This window comes from Lissotriton vulgaris, chromosome 1_1, assembly GCF_964263255.1.
Source record: "Lissotriton vulgaris chromosome 1_1, aLisVul1.2, whole genome shotgun sequence".
NCBI classification, from domain to species: Eukaryota; Metazoa; Chordata; class Amphibia; order Caudata; family Salamandridae; genus Lissotriton; species Lissotriton vulgaris.
In genome coordinates this window covers 1,674,783,867-1,674,804,358 of record NC_141685.1, presented here as the reverse complement: position 1 = coordinate 1,674,804,358, position 20,492 = coordinate 1,674,783,867, and the positions used below count along the sequence as shown (strand labels likewise).

The window sequence follows — 20,492 nt, the reverse complement described above, 5'->3', positions numbered from 1 at the left end:
GAAATCCTCTTGTTGACGTGGAGCCAGTGCAGGTTTCTCAGGTGGGGTGTGTTGTGGCCGTGGCTTGGTACGTCGAGGATCAGTCGTGCCGAGGCGTTTTGGATGCGTTGTAGTCTTTTAATGAGCTGTTTAATGAGCTTGGTCGGGGCTCCCGCGTAGAGGGCGTTTCTGTAATCGAGCCTGCTGCTGACGAGGGCCTGGGTGACTGTCTTTCTTGTATCTGTCGGGATCCATCTGTAGATCTTGCGGAGCATGCGGATGGTGTTGAAGCAGGAGGAGGAGACGGCGTTGACTTGCTTGGTCATTGAGAGCGTTGAGTCGAGGATGATTCCCAGGTTGCGTGCATGGTCGGTGGGTGTCGGGGCTGCCCCCAGTGCCGTCGTCCAAGGCTGAAGGGTTGGAACAGAGTATGAGGACCTCCGTATTGTCCGAGTCCAGCTTCAGACGGCTGGTCTTCATCCAGTCGGCGACATCCTTCATTCCTTCGTGGAGGTTGGCTTTGGCGGTGATGGGGTCCTTGGTGAGGGAGAGGATCAGCTGAGTGTCGTCAACATAGGCGATTATGTTGGGGTCGTGCTGTCGGGCTACATGTGCGAGCGGGGCCATTTAAATGTTGAACAGCGTCAGGCTGAGGGAGGATCCCTGTGGTATGCCGCAGATGATCTCGGAGGCTGTGGATCAGAATGGGGGGAGGCGGACGCTCTGGGTTCTGCCGGAGAGGAAGGAGGTGGTTTCCACTGTTACACGATTGGGAGGGGGAACTCTTCCAGTTCTGTCCTGCAGGACCTTTTGATGTGAGCCAGTCCATAGACCCACCCACCTTAGGAGGTACTGTTTTGGTATCTATTCACAAGGTGAGGGATCTGCGGCTAGAACTATCAATCTGAAGAACAATTTACATAACATCAGTAACTCTATTTATTGGGGACACTAACCACAGATTCCTCACTGACCTCTCCATTCTGTCGAATGATCTCTCTTTCCATACATAAAAAGGTCCCAATCTAGAAATCTGCACATGGTCATATCATTCAGCTCCGAGTTTGAGGGCAGTCCAGAATTAAACTGACTTCAGCGTGCAGAGGTAACAATTATTTGCTGCTCCGATGGCAGTTCCGGGATGGCATGGCACCACCTATCAGCACCATGGAGCAATGATATGTAAAATCAGGTATTCACAAGGTGACAAATCTAAAGTTAGAAAGGGTATCCACCAGAAAGAGTGTTTACCAAGGTAAATAAATTGTTCTTTTCACTCATCCGCAAGAAAGAGCATTAACAAAGGTAAATAGCTTGTTCTTTACACTGATCTGATGACACTAGCACATTTTATGCTGTATGTTTCTCCAGTATTAGGGGAGTCTTTCATAGATTCACATGCTTGAATATTCCCCGTCGTCGAAGTGGGAGTCCCACGGTACATAAAATAGCAATAATGCTAAATATATATATATTGCCTTATGTTTTGTTTTGTTATATAAAGAGCAACTATGTCCGTGGTGGTCATGTGACCAAGAGCCTGTGTGCTCGAAACGCGTCTTCTTTGTGCCCAATAAAGAATACCTTAAAACTTACCCGGCTGGTGCGGCTTGTCATTCCCTCACGGTGCTGTGCAGGAAGTTCGGGAGAATATATATATATATATATATATATATATATATATATATATATATATATATATATATATATATATATATATATATATATATATATATATATATATATAAAATCATAATCATAATAAAAGAAGAGGTAAATACAACTGAAAACCTCCAAAACAATTCCTACATAGGAATGCATGGTAAAGAGAAAAAAACACTTGTAACACATTAGTGTCATTATGTTAATCCAAACTACAGCCAATCAGGCGCAAACACCCTCTAGCACCTTCTCCTCAGAAGCTCCAGTCCTCAGATTGTCTACCGCACTTCATGTGAAGGGAGTCTCCCTGAGCTCTGCTCAGTTCTTTGCCTCAAATCTTCTAGTTCCAATCTTCTCAACATGTCAAGTAAGAAGTCTTTATTCAGACCTTGCTCTTCTTGTGGGAAGCTGCGTCTTTTTGATAAAGACCCCCACCAGAAGTGTATTTATTGTCTATAGCCTGAGCATGAAGTTGGCAGCTGCAAGTTCTGTGGAACTTTTTCTACAAAGACTCTGAAGGACAGAGAAGGCCGACTTCTCCTTTGGCTCCAACGTCTAAAAGACAAGGATTCTGCTCTGTCAGACGCAGAACGTTTTCAATCTGGTCCTACAGCAGCCTCTAAGCGTGGTAGTGTACAGGATATTCCATCTCCTTTCCTCAAAAAGAAGAAACTGGCCCTGCCTCTGGCCTCTGTGGTGTCTCCTACCACTCCTACTACCGCTACGCCCACGAGACCTGGCTCTCAGGCATCTTCTGCTGCCTCTAGGAGTGTTTCCACGCCTCTTAGGGTTTCTTCGTCGACGGGAGTGTCTACGAGCGTTCCGACGAGGAGATCCGCAGTGTCTTCATCGTCGACGACGACGCTGACGACGACATCAGCTTTTGCTTCGTTGACGACAGTCTCGTCGTCAGCCTTCATGTTGACGAGAGTTTCTTTGCCTTCCCAGCCTGTCTCGTTGACGATTCCCATCACCTCGTCGGCGAAGAAAAATTCCACGTTTGGAGCAGCCCATAGTCCCTCTGATTTGATCATCAAATGTCAGGAGTCTGGCACTGACGAAGAGGGCGGAGACCAAGAGTCTCAACCTGAGGAACAGTTTGTCCAAGTCCCTATGGCTACGTTACCATTGTCCTTGATCTCTAATCTCCAGCATATGCTGGATGACTACAACCGTCGTTTCCCAGCAACGCCGCAAGGTATTCCTGTGCAATCTCCTGCTGCCGTTGCACTGCCTCCACCGTCTCTTCCACCGACTTTGCCGCCCACAACTTCGCCCCAGGTTCAGATGTCCATCAGAATTCATACAACTGTTTATCCGCAGGATGCGGATGATGAGGCGGTTCCAGAACGAGAGGATGGAGAGGTCCCTGAGGATTCGGACGAGGATGCAGGCGAACCCGGTATGGCGGAGTGGGACGAATACCGAATGCAGATGCCCTCTCCTCAGCCAGGAGACTCTGGTGATTCACCTCCAGTAGATATCGCCAGTTTTCATCTACTAATGGATAAAGCGGCTTAGCGTTTCAAATTACCTAGAACGCAACGTGAGGAGGACTGTTTCCTCTACGATTTTAAAAATAAGCCTTACAAACAGGTCCACACGATACCAATAATCGATTTTATTTGGAAGGAAGGAATTAAACTCATGCAGGCTCCAAACACGTTACCTGCTCAAGTACCACGCCTTGAGAAGAAATACAAGGCCCCAACAGGCTCTCCGGCATGCTTGATCTCTCACCCTAAGCCGGACTCAGTAGTAACTCAAGCTGCACAGCGTAGAGCCCGGAACCCAGCGTCTCCAATCACCGCGCCTCCTGATAGAGAGGGTCGGCGCCTAGACGCTATTGGCCGCAAGTTTTCTACCATGGCTTCCACTTCTGTTCGAGCAGCCAATGCCTTAGCCATTTTGGGACGCTATGACCGGCAGATGTGGTTTGACATATCTGCATTAGTGGATCTAATACCTGAGGCTTCCAAGGCGGACGCTCAGCAGATTCTTCAGGATGGGAAGAGAGCATCGTAAGAAATGATCAACTGTGCAGTCGATATTGCTGGTACAGGTTTCCGTCTGCTTGCAAGTGCAGCTGCCCTCCGACGCCAGGGTTGGTTAAAATACACCTCCTTCCGGCAGGAAGTCCAATCCAATATCCTTGATATGCCGTATGATGGTGAATCGCTATTCGGGTCTCACATAGATGACGCTCTAGAGTCCATTAAGAAGGACACCGATACTGCAAAGTCATTGGGCACGTTGCAATTCTGGAAGCAGCCCTTTCGAGGTGCGCGCAGACGCGGCACTTCTTCCACTTTTCGAGGAGGACAACAGTACAGCTCCTACAATCAGGGCAACCAGCGTTACGCATCCAATCAGCAGCAGTCCAATCGTCAGCAGTCCTCCAAACCCTATAGGGGAAAGTCCTCCTATCGCGGATCCACTCCTAAGCTCCAATGACTTTTGTCATCCCCAAAGTGTTGGAGGTCGAATCTCTCTGTTTTATTCTCAGGGGTCCTCCATCACCTCGGACCGCTGGGTTTTAGACATTGTACGAAGGGGTCATACCTTCGAGTTCGTCAAGATTCCTCCTCGTACTCCACCATCTGGCCCACCTCCTCCACACCTCAAGGAGCTTTACCATCAAGTCCGTCTTCTTGTTCAAAAAGGTGCAGTCGAAGTGGTCCCGGTGCATCAAAGAGGAGAGGGGTTTTACTCTCGATTCTTCCTCATACTCAAGAAGACCGGAGATTGGCGACCCATTCTGGATTTGAGGGCTCTCAACCAATTCCTCGAGAGCCAATCTTTCCGCATGCTGACACTGCTGGAAATCCTGCGTCTTCTATCCAGCGGGGATTCCATGACCACCATAGACCTTCAAGACGCGTACTTTCATGTCCCGATTCTCCAACAGCATCGCTAGTACCTGCGTTTCAAGGTGGGGCAAACGCATTATCAGTTCAAGGTCTTGCCCTTCGGACTTCGATCAACTCCTCGTGTGTTCACGAAGGTACTGGCTCCTGTGGTGGCTCACCTGCGTCTCCAAGGTGTTCAAATCTTTCCATACTTGGACAATTGCCTCCTCAAATCTCAATCCCACCATCAACTATGTCAGGACACTCGTCTTTGTCAGCAGGTGTTTCAGTCCCTGGGGTTGGCCATCAACGTCAAAAAGTCACAGTTTGCGCCACTGCAAACCAGAAACTTCTTGGGAGCTATCCTAGACACGAGACTATCAAAAGCGTTCGTCTCGCACGAGCGGCAACAGAAGATCCTTCGTCTGGTCTCCCTCATTCGAATAAGACAGTCCGTTTCTGTTCGGGCGTTAAAGTCGTTTTTGGTGATGGCATCATCTTGTATCGCACTGATCCCAAATTGCAGATTGCGAACCCGTCCCATTCAAGAGGAACCGGACGTACAGTGACGTCAGGTCTCCGGGTCCTTCAACGACCTAGTTGCTGTCACAGCCCGCATGAGAAAGAGTTTACATTGGTGGGCGCAGCCAACCAACCTGGAGACGGGGACGTTGTTCCTCGTTCACTCACCAGATCTCACGCTCACGACGGACGCCTCTCTGGAGGGCTGGGGCGCTCATCTCCAAGGCCTATCCATCAAAGGTAAGTGGGCTCCGCCCCAACGCACGTGGCAGATCAACAGGCTAGAGTTGATGGCGATCTTCCTAGCGCTCAAGTCATTCCTACCTGTAGTTCACGGGGAGTCAGTGCTTATCCAAACGGACAATACCACCAGCATGCACTACGTGAACAAACAGGGAGGAACCAAGTCTCCCCGCCTGTCTCGCTTGGCCCACTCAATCTGAGATTGGGCTCCCCGTCATCAGATCACCTTGACGGCTGTCCATCTGCTTGGCGTGTCCAACATCCTGGCGGACTCTCTAAGCAGGTCCACATCATCGACACACGAATGGGAACTGCACCAGCCGACTCTGGATCTTGTGTTCCACGGATGGGGTCGCCCAGCTCTAGACCTCTTTGCAACGCCAGAGAATCGAAAATGCCCATCCTACGCAAGTTGGCATCCCCACCCCGGTTCGTGCAGGAAGGCCCTTTTGATCGATTGGTGCGATCTATTCGCTTACGTTTTTCCGCCGATTCCGTTAGTACCGCGGGTGCTGTGAAAGATGCAGAGGCAGCCCTGCCACAAGCTATTGATCGCCCCTCGTTGGCCCAGACAGGCATGGTTTTCGGAATTGCTTCTGCTGTCCCAGTGCGAGCCCATTCCTCTGCGTCCTCGTCCAGACCTCCTAACAATGGACAGGGGCCAAGTGTGCCATCCGGATCCCTCCACGCTACAATTGTCAGCATGGAACCTGAGCACCTTGAATTCGCAGACTTAAACATATCTCAGGAATGCAGGGACATCCTCGCTCATGCCAGGGCTCCGTTTACCATCAAAACTTACAAACTCGAGTGGAAGAGATTCTGTCATTGGTGCGTGGCAGCAAATGTCCATCCAATCCATTCTACTCCGGAGCAAATTCTTCCGTTCTTCTTAAATCTCGCTCAGTCCGGACTTTCACATGCTACCTTGAGAGTTTTCCTAGCTGCAATCTCTCGCTACCGACACGATGGCTCTTCCTCCCTCTGCTCGCCCAGAATCATACGCCAGTTCTTCAAAGGGCTCTTCCGAAAGTTCCCACCTGTTCGGCGCCCTCCTCCACAATGGCACCTCAATGCTGTCCTATCTCAACTTATGAAGTCACCATTCAAACCTATCCATAGGGCAGATATCAAGTTCCTCACCTGGAAGGTTGCGCTGCTTTTGGCTTTGACTTCATCTCGTCGTGCGAGCGACCTTCACGCTTTCACCATCAAGCCACCTTATCTACAGTTCAAACCTGACGGCGTGGCGCTTCGCACCAACCCCTCTTTCCTACCTAAAGTGCCTACGGATTTTCATCTGAATGAGCCTGTGTTCCTAAAAACTTTCTTTCCGGACCCAAGGTCTCCTGCGGAGCAGCACTTGCATTCTTTGGACATCAAACGATGCCTTAAATTTTACATTGCCAGAACTGCCTCCGGAGGCAGATCAACTGTTCATTGCTTATGGGCGACTGCGTAAGGGGCATCCAGTTACCAAACCAACAATTGCCCGTTGGCTTTCTTCAGCCATTACCTTCTGCCATCAACATGCTGGCAAACCATTGCAGTCTTCAGTGAGGGCTCATTCTACGAGGGCGATGTCTTCATCCACCGTCTTGTTTGCCGGTGTGCCACTTCATCAGATTTGCCGTGCAGCAACATGGTCCAGCAGGCACACCTTCACCAAGCATTACTGCTTGGATGCCATCAATGAGGCGGATACCGCAGTGGGACAGGCAGTGCTTCGTCATCTTTTCAAATAAGGTGAACCTCTGTTCCCTCCTCCTTTGTGTTTTCCTGTGATTGCTATAATGTTTACATGACTGTATTATTACTGTCTTTGGCTTTTTCCATATGTGCCTAGCAATCTCAGCTCTACGGAGCTTACTGCTCTCTATTCTATTCAAGCATGTGAATCTATGAAAGACACCCCTAATACTGGAGAAGAACAATTGTTACTTACCTGTAAACAGGTGGTCCTCCAGTATTGGTGCCTTTCATAGATTCACATGCGACCCACCCTTTCCTCCCCTCAGAGGCTCTCTTCCCCTCATTCACTCTAGGTCTCTTTGGTGCTACGAAAATCTGAGGACTGGAGCTTCTGAGGAGAAGGTTCTAGAGGGTGCTTGCGCCTGATTGGCTGTAGTTTCGACTAACATAATGACACTAATGTGTTACAAGTGGTTTTTTTCGCTTTACCATGCATTCCTATGTAGGAATTGTTTTGGAGGTTTTCAGTTGTATTTACCTCTTCTTTTATTATGTATTATCTTTTCACATATATATATATATTTAGCATTATTGCTATTTTATGTACCGTGGGACTCCCACTTCGACGATGGGGAATATTCAAGCATGTGAATCTATGAAAGACACCAATACTGGAGAACCACCTGTTTAAAGGTAAGTAACAATTGTTCATCTGCTATGTCACTTCCAAAAATGATGTCATTATTTTTGTCTGACATGGTGAATGACCTGCATCGCGGCATATACCTGTTTGCTGTTGAGTTTTATTCGAGCCTGCTTCTTACTTCACCCGCCATACTTGAAATGTGTAATAGTTTTAGTAAAGGATTTGACAGTGAAATGTTTCAGTATTATTTTTGCACTTGTTTTTACCCAGTAGTTTTCTCCACACAGATGCTGCTGACGGAATACCTGGATATGAAAAATACACGGACATCTTCTGAACCTTCTGCTCAGCTCAGTTACGGCAGCACAGGCCGGGAATTTGCTGCCTTTTTTGCGAAAAAGAAACCTCAAAGACCGAAAAACTCGCTCTTTAAGTAAGTTTGTCAGTGGTTACATGCTGAGCTGCCAGTGGCTAGATGAACAGAAAAGTTAATAGTTCTGTCTACCTCTAACTACAGGTACATTTATCTTCCTCGGTCTCAGTGGTCATAGACATAGATTTACCACGGAAAATTTGCTTCTCACAACTTATCACCTAACCTCAAAACGTGTCGATCTGTCATTGTTGTTTTGAAAAGTCTAGGACAAGAACTCCATGAAATCACTTCGTTCACAGGAGCATCGAGAATGGCGAGGCCACTACCATTGCTACACTTCCTGCCTCACCCTAAATCATAAGGACATTTTTTTCACCCAAAGCTGTGAGTGATTAAGCGACTATAGATGAATGAAGCAATATTATCAAACATTGAAGGGCAGTAACCTTTGCAGCGGTACCAATCCCCCTGGTAATATTGGTATTGTAAATCAGACCCCTGGACATTTTGGTGTAATTCACACCGTTATTTGTGCAATTTTATTTCTGTAATGATTTGTCGGAAGGATATTGGAATCAAAACTTGCATTTTTGGGGGATAAGGCTCTTCCATTTGTATGTATTAAAATACTATGGAGTGAAGGCCAGGTTTTTGAGGGTTACCAAAATGAACTTATAAAAAAGAAGATACTACATTTTAGTCACAATTTAATTAATTTATAGGTGGGTCCACACTAATTTTACGATGTTTGGTGAATTGTAAGGTGATTTCACCATTCAAAAAAGGTTCCTCCCCTACTGGAATTTGATGAATCAACTGTGATATTCTCAAGGAAACTATCCTCCACACTCCTAAAATGAGGGCACTTGTCTAAATTCACAAATACATTTCTTATACACGAGATTAATATCTGGCATGCAGAATGAAACCTAGGCTTCCAACAGCAGTAGCAGTCCATCGCTATATTCCAGCGTGTTCTATGTTAGCAGCACCAAGGTTGTAATGAGCACCCCGCGTGCTTGCATTCTATATTCGTGAAAAAAGAAAGCCATACCTGCAGTCTGTTCCTGGAATAGGACCTATTGAATTTACAGAACTTCCTATGGGCCAGCTGCAGTAAATTAGCAAAATTCGGGGTGTATGTGCACATTGTATTGTTATTGTAGATAGGAAAACAAGCTTTAAAAAAAATGTGAATCTAAGTAATGGTTTGTATTTATTATATAGCATAATATTTTTAAATGGGTAAAATATTTATGACGAGAGAGAGAGAGATCTCTTTCTACCTCTAGCATCTTCGTTCCACATCCCTTTTCACACTATTTATGGTGAACACCGCTTAGATTTTAAAAATAGTAACATTTCGGGAGATAAAAAAAGGTTCTTACCTTCCATTTCAATACAAGGAATGTGCTTTAGATAAGGTAAACAATCAACGAATTAGGCCCCAGAGACACGAAGCGCTTAGAATTGGGCCTAATTTTCAAGTGCTAAGAACACAGGTACATTAGGAACATGAACTGTGTGTCATACACTCAGTAATCTGCTCTCATTTCGTAGGCAGCCCGCCCCTGCAGTTTGCCTTCAGAAATTGCTATTTATTGCTTTAACTGTGGTTCAATGGTAGAACCCTGTGTTCCCTTGCATAATCTGTTTGTGCTGTAGTTGGTGTAATAAAAAAACTGTACTTTTCGTAAAGCTAAAGCACTATGCTTGACAGTTACCATTGAGATTTATTGTGTGATTGTTGAGTTCGTAGTCTCGACCCCTCACTACCTCCCTGAGAAGTCTAGGTCTGCCTGCCCCCTGTCCTGAGAGTCAAGTGGTGAAGTGTGTGAGGCCATCGACTTTCCATGGTGCTCAGTTTTCAGTAACCTATGGCATTGGGACAGCAGAGGTTGTTCAATGATCCCAGTTTACCCTTGAACACCCAAATGGACGTGACATGCAAACCTTCGTTCTCCTCCCGAGGAAAGGGAAGGATTCTAAAGCTGGCTTGTCTAACAGCATGTCTTCCTGTGCTGACAGTTTGTGTGCTACATTTCTTTATTTGATCTCTGTGATCGTCATATACATACAGCTATTACAGAAACGAGGTGTGGTGATGTGTTGTTGTGACCGTAAAGTCCTATTTCTCAGATCGAACTATGAATTCTCTAGGTAGATATAATCCACTCAAGGGTGAGTCATAATTCTGCATTTTGGTTGCGTGCTGCTCTCTGGTTTACAATTTCCATACAATTATGCTAGATTCTGGCATGCAAAGTTACATTCTACTTGTCTGCTTTCTGACCCCGTTTAGTTATCTCAGGATGCTTCGCTGTTTTTTGTAAGTTTCTCTTCATATACTTAGGTTTCACAGACATTTGCAGCTGGGTGTGTTCTTTAAACACCAAAAAGGAAGTCTATATTCACGGAATAAAGTTTGATTTCAAGTGCGCCCCTGTTTTGTATCGGAGGCCATGCATTTTATGTTCTTGAAGCCAAAACATTGGAACTCTTTTTTTAGGTCTCGCCTGTCAATGCGCATGCTCATTGAGCTTGAGAGACTATAGGGGCTTAAACAGACTTTAACTAGACTGGCGATTTGATGCTGTGCCTGTGCGCTTTTAGGTCAATGCGCAAGCACATTGAGCTAAAATGCGCGTGCACAGCATCAAATCGCCAGCCATCTGTTCCCCAGCTTGGCGCCTCCGCTCCTGCTCTCTCCTGGCTGCTCTTCCCCTAATTATTCACGGCCGGCCGGCCGTACTTTCATTTCACGGCCGGCAGGCCGTGTCAGCTTTCGCCAATGCTTGTTCAGAAGGGATGACTGGTATTGTAGATATTAGAAAAAGTGAGCGAGCTTCTCCCACCGATAAAGGCTACATATTCTGAAATCATTTATCCTTTCTTGAACCTGGTACACTAGTGTCGTCATCAAGCGTCATTTGGGACTGATAAGAAGCGTAAACATTCAACAGCAAATTGATTTTATCGAAGGGCTTTCTCGTTGCAAAACCTTTCAAGCAAATGGTTCTTTATGGTCGATTGAGTCTTTTGTCCGTAAATTAAAATCCGCCTCAGACTGGTTTAGTTGTTCGGACGAATACTGAATACTTTGATTCGTCAGCTGTTCCAAGTGACTTTCCTGAACAACAATTACACAAAACAATCAAAAGCAACAATATTTGCTTCAAAGGCACATGTTTGTTCTAATCCGGAAGTTTCATTATTATAATTTCTTTGGGATAAGGCTTTGACTCTTCCAGCCCCTCTTTCTCCGTTTTTTTAAATTACATTTTTTTCAAGAGGAAACGATCTGTTCTCTAAATGACGGCTTGTTTTAACTTTGCAACTTTAGTCGTACGTATGGCCTCCTTCCATGCACACTGGTTGGGGTTGCCATAACTACGAGACTGTTGAGCAATATTGCCTTGACAACTGGTAACTCAGATTGTTCCACCAACTCTGATTGGTGAAACGCTTCACTAGGATTATTCCTGACCCACGATTGGTAGTACCAGTCACATGGCCACTCAATCCATCTATTCTCTGTTAGGGACGTGTGATGACGCTCTCCACGCCCACTACGTGCTCGATGGCGTCTCTCTACCTTCTCGTTTTTATTTCCCCCGACCACCGCAAAGCATTTTGTTCTTCGGGGTCCGGCCTAACAAGGGTTCATGCAGGTACCAAGCGGGTGCCTAGCATCAAGGGCATGACTACGGCACTTTTGGGATGAGTACTTCGGTTCAGAATGTATTTCCCTTTTTACTCATGTTGTTACTTTCTTATATTTGCAGGGTGTGCTACTTTCGCTACCACCCCACTCCCGAGACCCATGGTGCTCTTAATGTTAGCACTTTCTGTAGGGATGGTTTTGCCTCCTTCGGTTAGCCATTTTGCCCAACAGCACTAAGGCAGCTTGACTGACCGTTTTCTTTACTTTTCGTGACACGTGTTAGCTATTAACATTAGATGGGCATATTAACACCATTTTGCCCGTATTTTTTAATATAGCCATGTTAGTAGGCTTGTGTGGGATCTTAATCCCTGCAAACTCCACGGGGTTAATGGTAATCCTGAATGTGCATGAGTTCACTCATTCTCTCACTCGTGTGCTTGTTATGGCTATAAACACATCGTCTGTTTCTTCCCGTTGGTCCGCGTCTGCTTCCTGCTTGGCTCCACGTATTTGTCCTTGCTGTGGATCTTGAACTAAGTTCTGCTTGCTGCTTCCACTCTCCTTCCATTGAACATGCATGTGTAACATACTTTATTTATTTACTTTTCAGAGTATGCATTCTGTTCGTTGCTTGCCTGTCCCTACCACCACCTCACTTCCTTTGCTGCATGTCCTTTCCCCGTTTGTTGCTGGCCTGTCACTCCCACCACCTTGCTGCTGACACTTCATGCCCGTCCTCCACCCCGTCGCTAGTTTCCCCCTCCCACCCTTCCTTTGATGTCCGCCACGCGTTTCCCCTCCCACCCTTAATTTGATGTCCGCCGCGCGTGGCCTCTGCCTGTCGACTCTCTGTCCTTCACAGCCCCTCTCTGTCGTGGAATCTCAAACCCCTCCTTCGTGAGCTACAAAAGACAATTAAAATATCTTCTCAATCAGCACATCAGGCTTTCAAGTCCATCATACAACCTGAATCCCAACTGAAACCTCCTCCTTAAGTTTCACTACATTGTTTATCCCTCTCCAGGAATTGCAGTGATTTGACTTTAAAAAGACTCTATTCTATAACTTTTAATCTGTAACTAATGTGACTTCAAAAAAAATGCACTTTGTAACCAATTTTTATCCAACACTACCTTTGACAATATTTGAAAATCAAATGTTTTTAAAGCGCTCTCATACACTCGGGTCTTGCCAGCGTTGTATGAAAAACTTTTTAAATAAAGAAATTAGAAACCCATAGGAAGGTCTGTGTTCAACACCAGAGGTAGTTTCAAAGCCTTGGGGACTTCATTCAGGACCACTCAGCACCACCACAGCATCACTCAGCACCACTCAGCACCACCCCAGCATCATTCAGCGCCACCCGAGCATCACTCAGCGCCACCACAGCACCACTCAGCACCACTACAGCATCACTCAGCACCACCCCAGCATCACTCAGCACCACCCCAGAATCACCACATCATCACTCAGCATCACCCCAGCATCACTCAGCACCACCACAGCACCACTCATCATCACCACATCATCACTCAGCACTACCACAGCAACACTCAGCAACACCACATTATCACTCAGCACCACCACATTATCACTCAGCGCCACCCCAGCATCACTCAGTGCCACCCCAGCATCACTCAGCACCACCACAGCATCACTCAGCGCAACAACAGCATCACTCAGCGCAACAACAGCATCACTCAGCGCAACAACAGCATCACTCAGCGCAACAACAGCATCACTCAGCGCAACCACCGCATCACTCAGTGCAACCACAGCATCACTCAGCGCAACCACAGCATCACTCAGCACCACTACAGCATCACTGGTTCAAATACGTTCTTTCAATGTTTCAAGCTGTTTTCAAGCTTTATTACAAATCACATAAAGATGTTAATATTTCACTTAAGTTCTTGGATTTTCGTCACAATAAAAAACACTGAACATAATCTTCACAAAAGTTATTTACAAAAGTTTAAGCTATTGCCATTACAAATTAAATAAATTATTTAAGTATTAATTATTTAAAAAAATTAAAATCCATTGTTATTTGTAATATCAATACATCTAAGTCACGTAAATACAAAACATGTTGCATTACAAATGCTATAGGTGTCACATTTGAGAAAGTTATAACTATTGGCATTGTAAATGACAAAGCGATTAATTTAGCTATTTCAAAAAACAACACAATAATAAAAAAAAGTCATTTATAAGACCAATAGCTCAAACTTTCCTAATGCGAGACCTATTGGTTTTCCAATGCTTGTTTTAAATTATTGTTGCCTATAACTCCATGTTGATCTTTTCTTCCACCTCATGACCTTTCTGTTTGGACTCTGTGGTACAATTAGGCACATCGAAACACCCAGGAACCACGTTGACCATTGGTAGGCGAGAAAACAATAACATTAACTGCCACTTTCACAATTAACTGACAAAGTGCTCGATATTTTTTAATAGCCCTGCCCAATATTGATGCACCAGTAAACATGAGTTTTTTTTCTCATTATAGATTCTAGTTTGGGATATGGATTGCGGTATTTAGCTTTTGTCATGCAGCATCACAGTGTGAACATTTCTCTATTGATTTCCAGTTTTTTGTCTTTCTCAGTACTTTGGCATTTCAGAAAATTAACATTGTATTTCCTCGTGGGTTTGTATTTTATTTCTACTTCTCTCACTGATCGGTGGTGTCAATTTCATCACTTCAGCATTTTGACCTTCAGTGAAAAACAACCCATGAGGGAATCGACAACATTGATTAGTCGTAGAAGAACGATTGTAATCATAGTCTTTTGGGAAATTAGAACCATTTATTTTACCAACTTTGAAGAAAATGCTACATTTTAAACGAAATAGAGTACCTGGTAACAGTAGATGGAAACATGGTTTATGCATGACATCAACACTTAGAAAAACAAAACACATATTGTGTAACCCCTTACTATAGTTCTGTTCTGCACAAATATATTTCAATTCCTCTGCTCGATCCCCCTACCAACAAAAAGAACAGTACTTTCTGAGACTACAGCTCCCATGAGTCCAAAAATGATGACCCATTATCTACACCAATCACAGCTGCCCTTCGGGTACTTAGTCCCCAAAGGCAACCAGCATTTTGTCTGCGAAACCTGCAGTGGAAATCTGCTGCCTAATTAATCCTGCTTCTGTTCCGGTCCTGTCAGAAAATAGAAAGGTGATGGACTTCGTCCTTCCAATGGTCATGTGACCCCTTCATGGTAAACACTCTACCTGGCAGGCCAAGTGCCCTCACCGTTAAAGCTCTTCTACAGGATGCTATACATAGCAGCATCACCAATTTAGCCTAAAAAGTACTTTCTAAGACGTCATTATCAGGCCAAGAAAGAAGACAATAAAAAATCACGTTGACATCCCACAACTGGTGTAAAGATCAGTCTAACTCTTCTGAGAAGCCAACTGACAATAGGATGCTCCCCCAACAGTACTCTGTTAATGAGGGTGAGTCCTGCTGAAATGGCCATCATCACCGCCTTAATTGGTTTTAAACCAGCCCAGTCTCTGCCAGTGAGGATAACTTCAGTAAGTCCCGCTCCTGTGGGACCTAGAGCTCACCTAGAACACGCACAGGGCTTTCTCCTGTACACCAAAGGGTATCATTTGAGTGTACTTTCTCCCCAGGCGCATTGCATGAGCCACGCAGTGAAAGGCCTGGTTTCTCTGAGCGTCTCCTCTTATCCTCCAGGCCATCAGTCACAGAGATCCCTCCAGTATTTGCTGGTATGACCTCCCTTTACCATCATACAGAGTTTTCAGAACCTGGCAAAAAAGGATTGGAGATTTCCAGGAAAGTTCCTTTAGAACCGTGGATCGTACTTGCACCCTCCAGAATTTCATTTCCAAGATCATGTTCACCAATTGTCTGTGGACGTGTGCTGTCACTCTTGTGATGATCGCAAAGTGGCAAAATATGTAACTGCAGCCCTTTTCCCAATCTTCGATAAAAGTTGTGTGTGGTGGACTGACGTTAGTATAGCGCCTAAAATGAGGTCTGGCACCTAGGAATAGTGCCGAATGGTTAGTTTCCTAAAACACGTTTGAATGGAGTGTACAATTGTAGATCATTAACAGTTAGCCATGATTAAGGAATCTGTTGCACGGTCTGTGAGTGAAGAACAGAGCAGCAAAGTGAGGCAGGACCTGATACTACGATCTTTTGGTTGAACTTGAGTTAAGAAGTTCTGTAGCAACAACAGGAGTGAAAAGCATCTTGGCAGTTAACTAAACATTGGCTACACATGAAATGAACGTTGATGTTCTCAGAACAGGAATCCAACATGTCTGTTTATGCAGAGTCCATGTGATCGTAGGTAGGCAGCTACCAGCCTAACAGAGGTGTAAAGCACCTGCAAGGTTGCTTACAGAAAACAAAGCCAAGATTGAGAAGGTCCAGTAAATGAAGTACCGTTCAATGGTAAAATAATAACAACTGACATTTGCAGTGCTTAGAAATACCAGTAGTGCAGTGTTAAGGACGATTGTCGTCTTTTTACAAATTTAGGCTGCACAGCACTCATCTATTTGAATCGAGATACAAGCAAGCAACCCAGCGTCATGTCATTGCTCAAGCCATTTGTCCTAAGGCTGCACCAATGACCTGCACCAAATTGGTGAGGGTCTCCCAGCAACAGATAGACTCACAGATAAAGGGTCACAAGAGAGATTATTTTCCTTGTAAACTGCTTTATTTAGCTTCACCTTAGCACATGCATATGTTCATTTGTTGACTTCATTTTATATGTGCATTTGATTAAATCATCTGTATGCATTAATGGTAATAAACTATGTCAAAACTTGTTCCCTTTGTTCTCATGGAGTGTACGACCTACTCGTACTGTATCACCAAAAAGTTCCAGGTTGCGTGCAATCGGTATTAATTAATACAATAGTACTAACCCAGTTTGTTCCTGGATCCAGCTTCCATTTGAAGTATCCAGAAGCTGATGGCCTTGCCTCGAGGTAAACAGTTCCAGCTCTCATGGTCCCCACGTCATCATACGTTTTTTAAGCTCCCCAAATGCAACTTCCATGCAATGGAATCCAGGAGGTATCTGGAGGTTCAGTCTGCTTCTGGGTTCTGCTTGTGTCTGAGGTATTCAGCGCTCATCAAAGTATATTTGTGCTGACAAAAATGCTGAAGCAATGACCCGCAGTGCAGTTGCAGTATCTAATGCAACAGGGGATCTGTCATGGGTCAGACACTTCACTGTGAAGGAGCTTGCCAGTAGCTCCAGGCAGTTGATGTGGAATTTTCACTTTTGCTCTGACCACTGTCCTTTTGTTGGTACATCTGGTGACTCAGTACTTAGGGTTATAATATACTCTTTTGTGAGTTATATTGATACATGTGTTGCCACTGCCCTCGGCAGCTGTCATCCAATTCTGTAATGAAGTCCAGATTGGCTCATCCATTCTAGGCTTCCATGTGGTTCGGCTGTGGCTTGGTGCTTTGAATTACTCTATTGTGGAGCAGCCCTGGAAAAATCATTTGGCTGCGGGAGGAGAGGAGTCAGACCAATCTGACCAGATTCCTGAGAAAAACTTCTGTTCAGCTAGTGCTCTCCACGATTCCTTCCTTATCGGTGCCATTTGTTTTGGAAGGAGTTTTAGGGTCACCAGCTCAGAGTCCATCACAAAGCCCAGACTGGTCACACACCATGGTTGAACCAATTTGAGTTTTTTCCCCCATTGATGACAAACTCTAGTCACTGGAGAAGACGGACTGTCATCTCCTGGTGGAATAGCGAGCATGTAGTGCATTGGTCATTTAGGATATTCTTTTCAAGGTATGTTATTAGGTATGTGGCCTTGAATGTAAAGAATTCCTTTATCGGCCTCAGTGGCTTGGTAAAGCACCAAGATGTAGACAAGAGGCCGAACAGCAGGACCTGAAACCATGAAAGCTTCCTCTTACCATAAAAGCTAGAGGAAACATCTTTGGCATGCATAGACTGGGCCCCCCAGGTGTGCACCCTTTACGTTTACATTCAGTCCCCTCGCTGGAAGACAGTCCTGAAAAGGTGGATACCTTCCTTTTTACAATGGTGATTCACCTGCCACCCATTGAACTCTCTGAGGATGATTGCTAGTTGGTATCCCTTCTCCTTTTGCTGGACAAAGAAGAATAGAATGCTGAGGAAGTCTCTGCAATGGAGTGTTGTCCTTCCTATTGACCCTTTCCTTACCAGGTTTGTCACCTTCCTGCCTATCAGGGTAAATTCTCATTGCGAGAAGATGAGGTGGTGAGGTTTCTTTTCCTGTACACTTGAGCCATGAAACTCTTTTTGGAGTCCTCTCACTGAACAAATACAAGTTCTGCCTCCTGTGAATAAAGAGAGCCAACCAACCTCCCACCTCTGATGTGGAAGAAATAGTAGCCCTTACTTGTGAGATCACCCAGGTCATTAGCTGCTTCCTAGAAGTTCCCCATCCTGCTGCGTCGGGGGCATCTGGTGCGTAAGAGGCCTCTGATAAACTTGTAATATTACAAACTGGGGTGGGACATGCAATGCCAGTCCTCCAGGATTATAAGGTTGTAGCGTGCTACTGGGGTATCACTCTCTCCATGGAGTGTTAAAACATAAGACCAAGTTGCATCTCCTGATTAGGAGATATCACCCTGTGCACAACTATAATGACCTAAATTAAAATGGGTAACAGTTTTAAACATGAATAAATAGTTCTCAAAATGGACAGTTCTGTTCAAATGTTGATATTTTATTCACATCGAAGATGAAATTTGTTCATATCAAAATTCATTTTGTGTTGAAACAAGACATCCACATGAATAATGTTATATCAATCCCGATGCATTTTGGGCATCCCAGTGCCCTTCGTTAGGGGAAATCCACTAAAATTAAACATAAATGGCATCACTTACAAGAAGAATATGCCCCTATCACGGTTTAGAGGGTTGTTTATCCCTGGACTGGAAACAAGCATCCTAGGGCCGGATTTGGGCTTTCACCCCTCTTCAGCCAGGATAGCTTCACTCCAGTGGCATGGAGAGCGAGGGACCCACGTCTGGGCATACCCAACCCACTCGCGGTGACAAGTGCAAAAAGAACAACTGATGGACAGAATGAAGAATAATGTCATACATTCACCCCAGTACAGAGATCTGGGCCTAAATCCATAGTTTTTTTGCTCACCATGCCATTCCAGTTTGGACCCAGCCACATGCAAATCAGTCTTGACCCTGCGCCCAATGGGAATAGTCCAGTCCGAACTGCCAGGCCAGGTCCTCCCTGAACTGGAAACAAGCATCCTAGGACTGGTTTCGGGCTTTCAGCCCTCATCAGCCAGGATAGCTTGACTCCAGTGGCATGGAGAGCACGGGACCCACGTCTGGGCATACCCATCCCACTCGGGGTGACAAATGCCAAAAGAACAATTGATGGACAGAATGAAGAACAATGTCATACATTCACCCCAGTACAGAGATCTGGGACTAAATCCATCGTTTTTTGCTCACCATGCCACTCCAGTTTGATCCCAGCCATATGCAAATCAGTCTTGACCCTGCACCCAATTGGAACAGCCCAGCTCGAACTGCCAGGCCAGCACCCCTTGGGTGTTCATAAAAGTGATTGCAGTGGTCGCAGCGCACCTCTGTAGGTTAAAGGGGTTCCATTCTTCCCCTACCTTAACAATTGGCTGTTGAAGGCGGGTTCGCCACAGGCAGTCGTCTCCCATCTTCAGACTATGGCAAACCTTCTGTGTTCGCTGAGGTTCATTAACAACCTGCTAAATTCATACTGTGACTCTGTCTCATACGCTCTATTTCATCTGAGCTGTTCTGCACATAGTGCAGTTTCGGCTTATCCTCCCGAGCAGCGAGTTGAGAATATTCAAGCTATCATACGGATGCTTCAGCCTCTATCCTGGGTTTCGGTAAGACTGACTCTGAGGGTGCTTGGACTCATGGCCTCCTGCATCCTGCTAGCGATACTAGCCCAATGCCATATGCAAGCTTTGCTGTGAGACCTGAAGTTCCAGTGGTTGCAGCATTTGAAATCTCTATGATATGGTCCAGATCTCAGAAGAGACTGCAAAAGACATGCAGTGCTGGCTGACAAACCCCAATTGGGTCAGTGGCAGATGCCTAACCCTTCCCCAAGCTGAGCTGACTGTGGTGACAAATGTAACACTCCTAAGCTGGGGCGGCCACCTGGAAGAGTTGAGGATCAGAGGATTCTGGTCTCCAGTGGAATCAAGGCTCCACATCAGTCTGTTGGAGCTTCAGGTGATCCAACTGGCATCGAAAGCCTTTCTTCCTTCAATAAGAGGAAGGCTGGTACAGGTGTTCACAGACAGTACCACTGCCATGTGGTATTACAGCAAATAGGGTGGTGTGGGGTCGTGGACCTTTTATCAAGAGGCATTGCACCCTTGGACTTGGCTGGAACACCAGAGCATAACCCTAGTGGTTCAACACCCGGTAGGCCAACGACCTCAGCAATCAATGCTTAGCAGATCACAAATGACATCTCGTTCCAGAGGTAGCGCAAGGTCTCTTCCATTCGCTGGAATTTCCCCAAGTAAATTTTGTTGAAGTACTATGTCAAAGACAAAGAAGAGTCCCAATACTTTCTGATCAACAATTGATTTTAGTTCATCCCAGGGTGCAGCTTTGGAAGAATTAGTGCCATGGACAGGTCTGAAATCATGTTTGGGTTGCAAGGAAGATAAGAAGAGAATCGTATGGAGGAGGAGAGGAAGGAGCTAAAACGAGTTCTCAGGGAGGGACTGGGGAGTCATCTCCATCACCTATGTCAGGAGTCCAGGAGTGAGGCGTATGTTGGGTATAAAGGA

The 20,492-nt window shown here is 45.5% G+C and overlaps 1 protein-coding gene across 2 annotated transcripts in view; it reads left to right on the top strand.

Moving 5' to 3' along the window:
- Positions 1–20,492, top strand: part of EXOC4 (exocyst complex component 4) — a 1,827,849-nt gene that overhangs the window by 544,755 nt on the left and 1,262,602 nt on the right. For both annotated transcript variants that reach the window (XM_086918922.1, XM_086918920.1), the window contains exon 8: positions 7,881–8,026. In XM_086918922.1, coding sequence (XP_086775048.1) covers positions 7,881–8,026 — 146 coding nt within the window. The remainder of the gene's footprint in view (positions 1–7,880; positions 8,027–20,492) is intronic.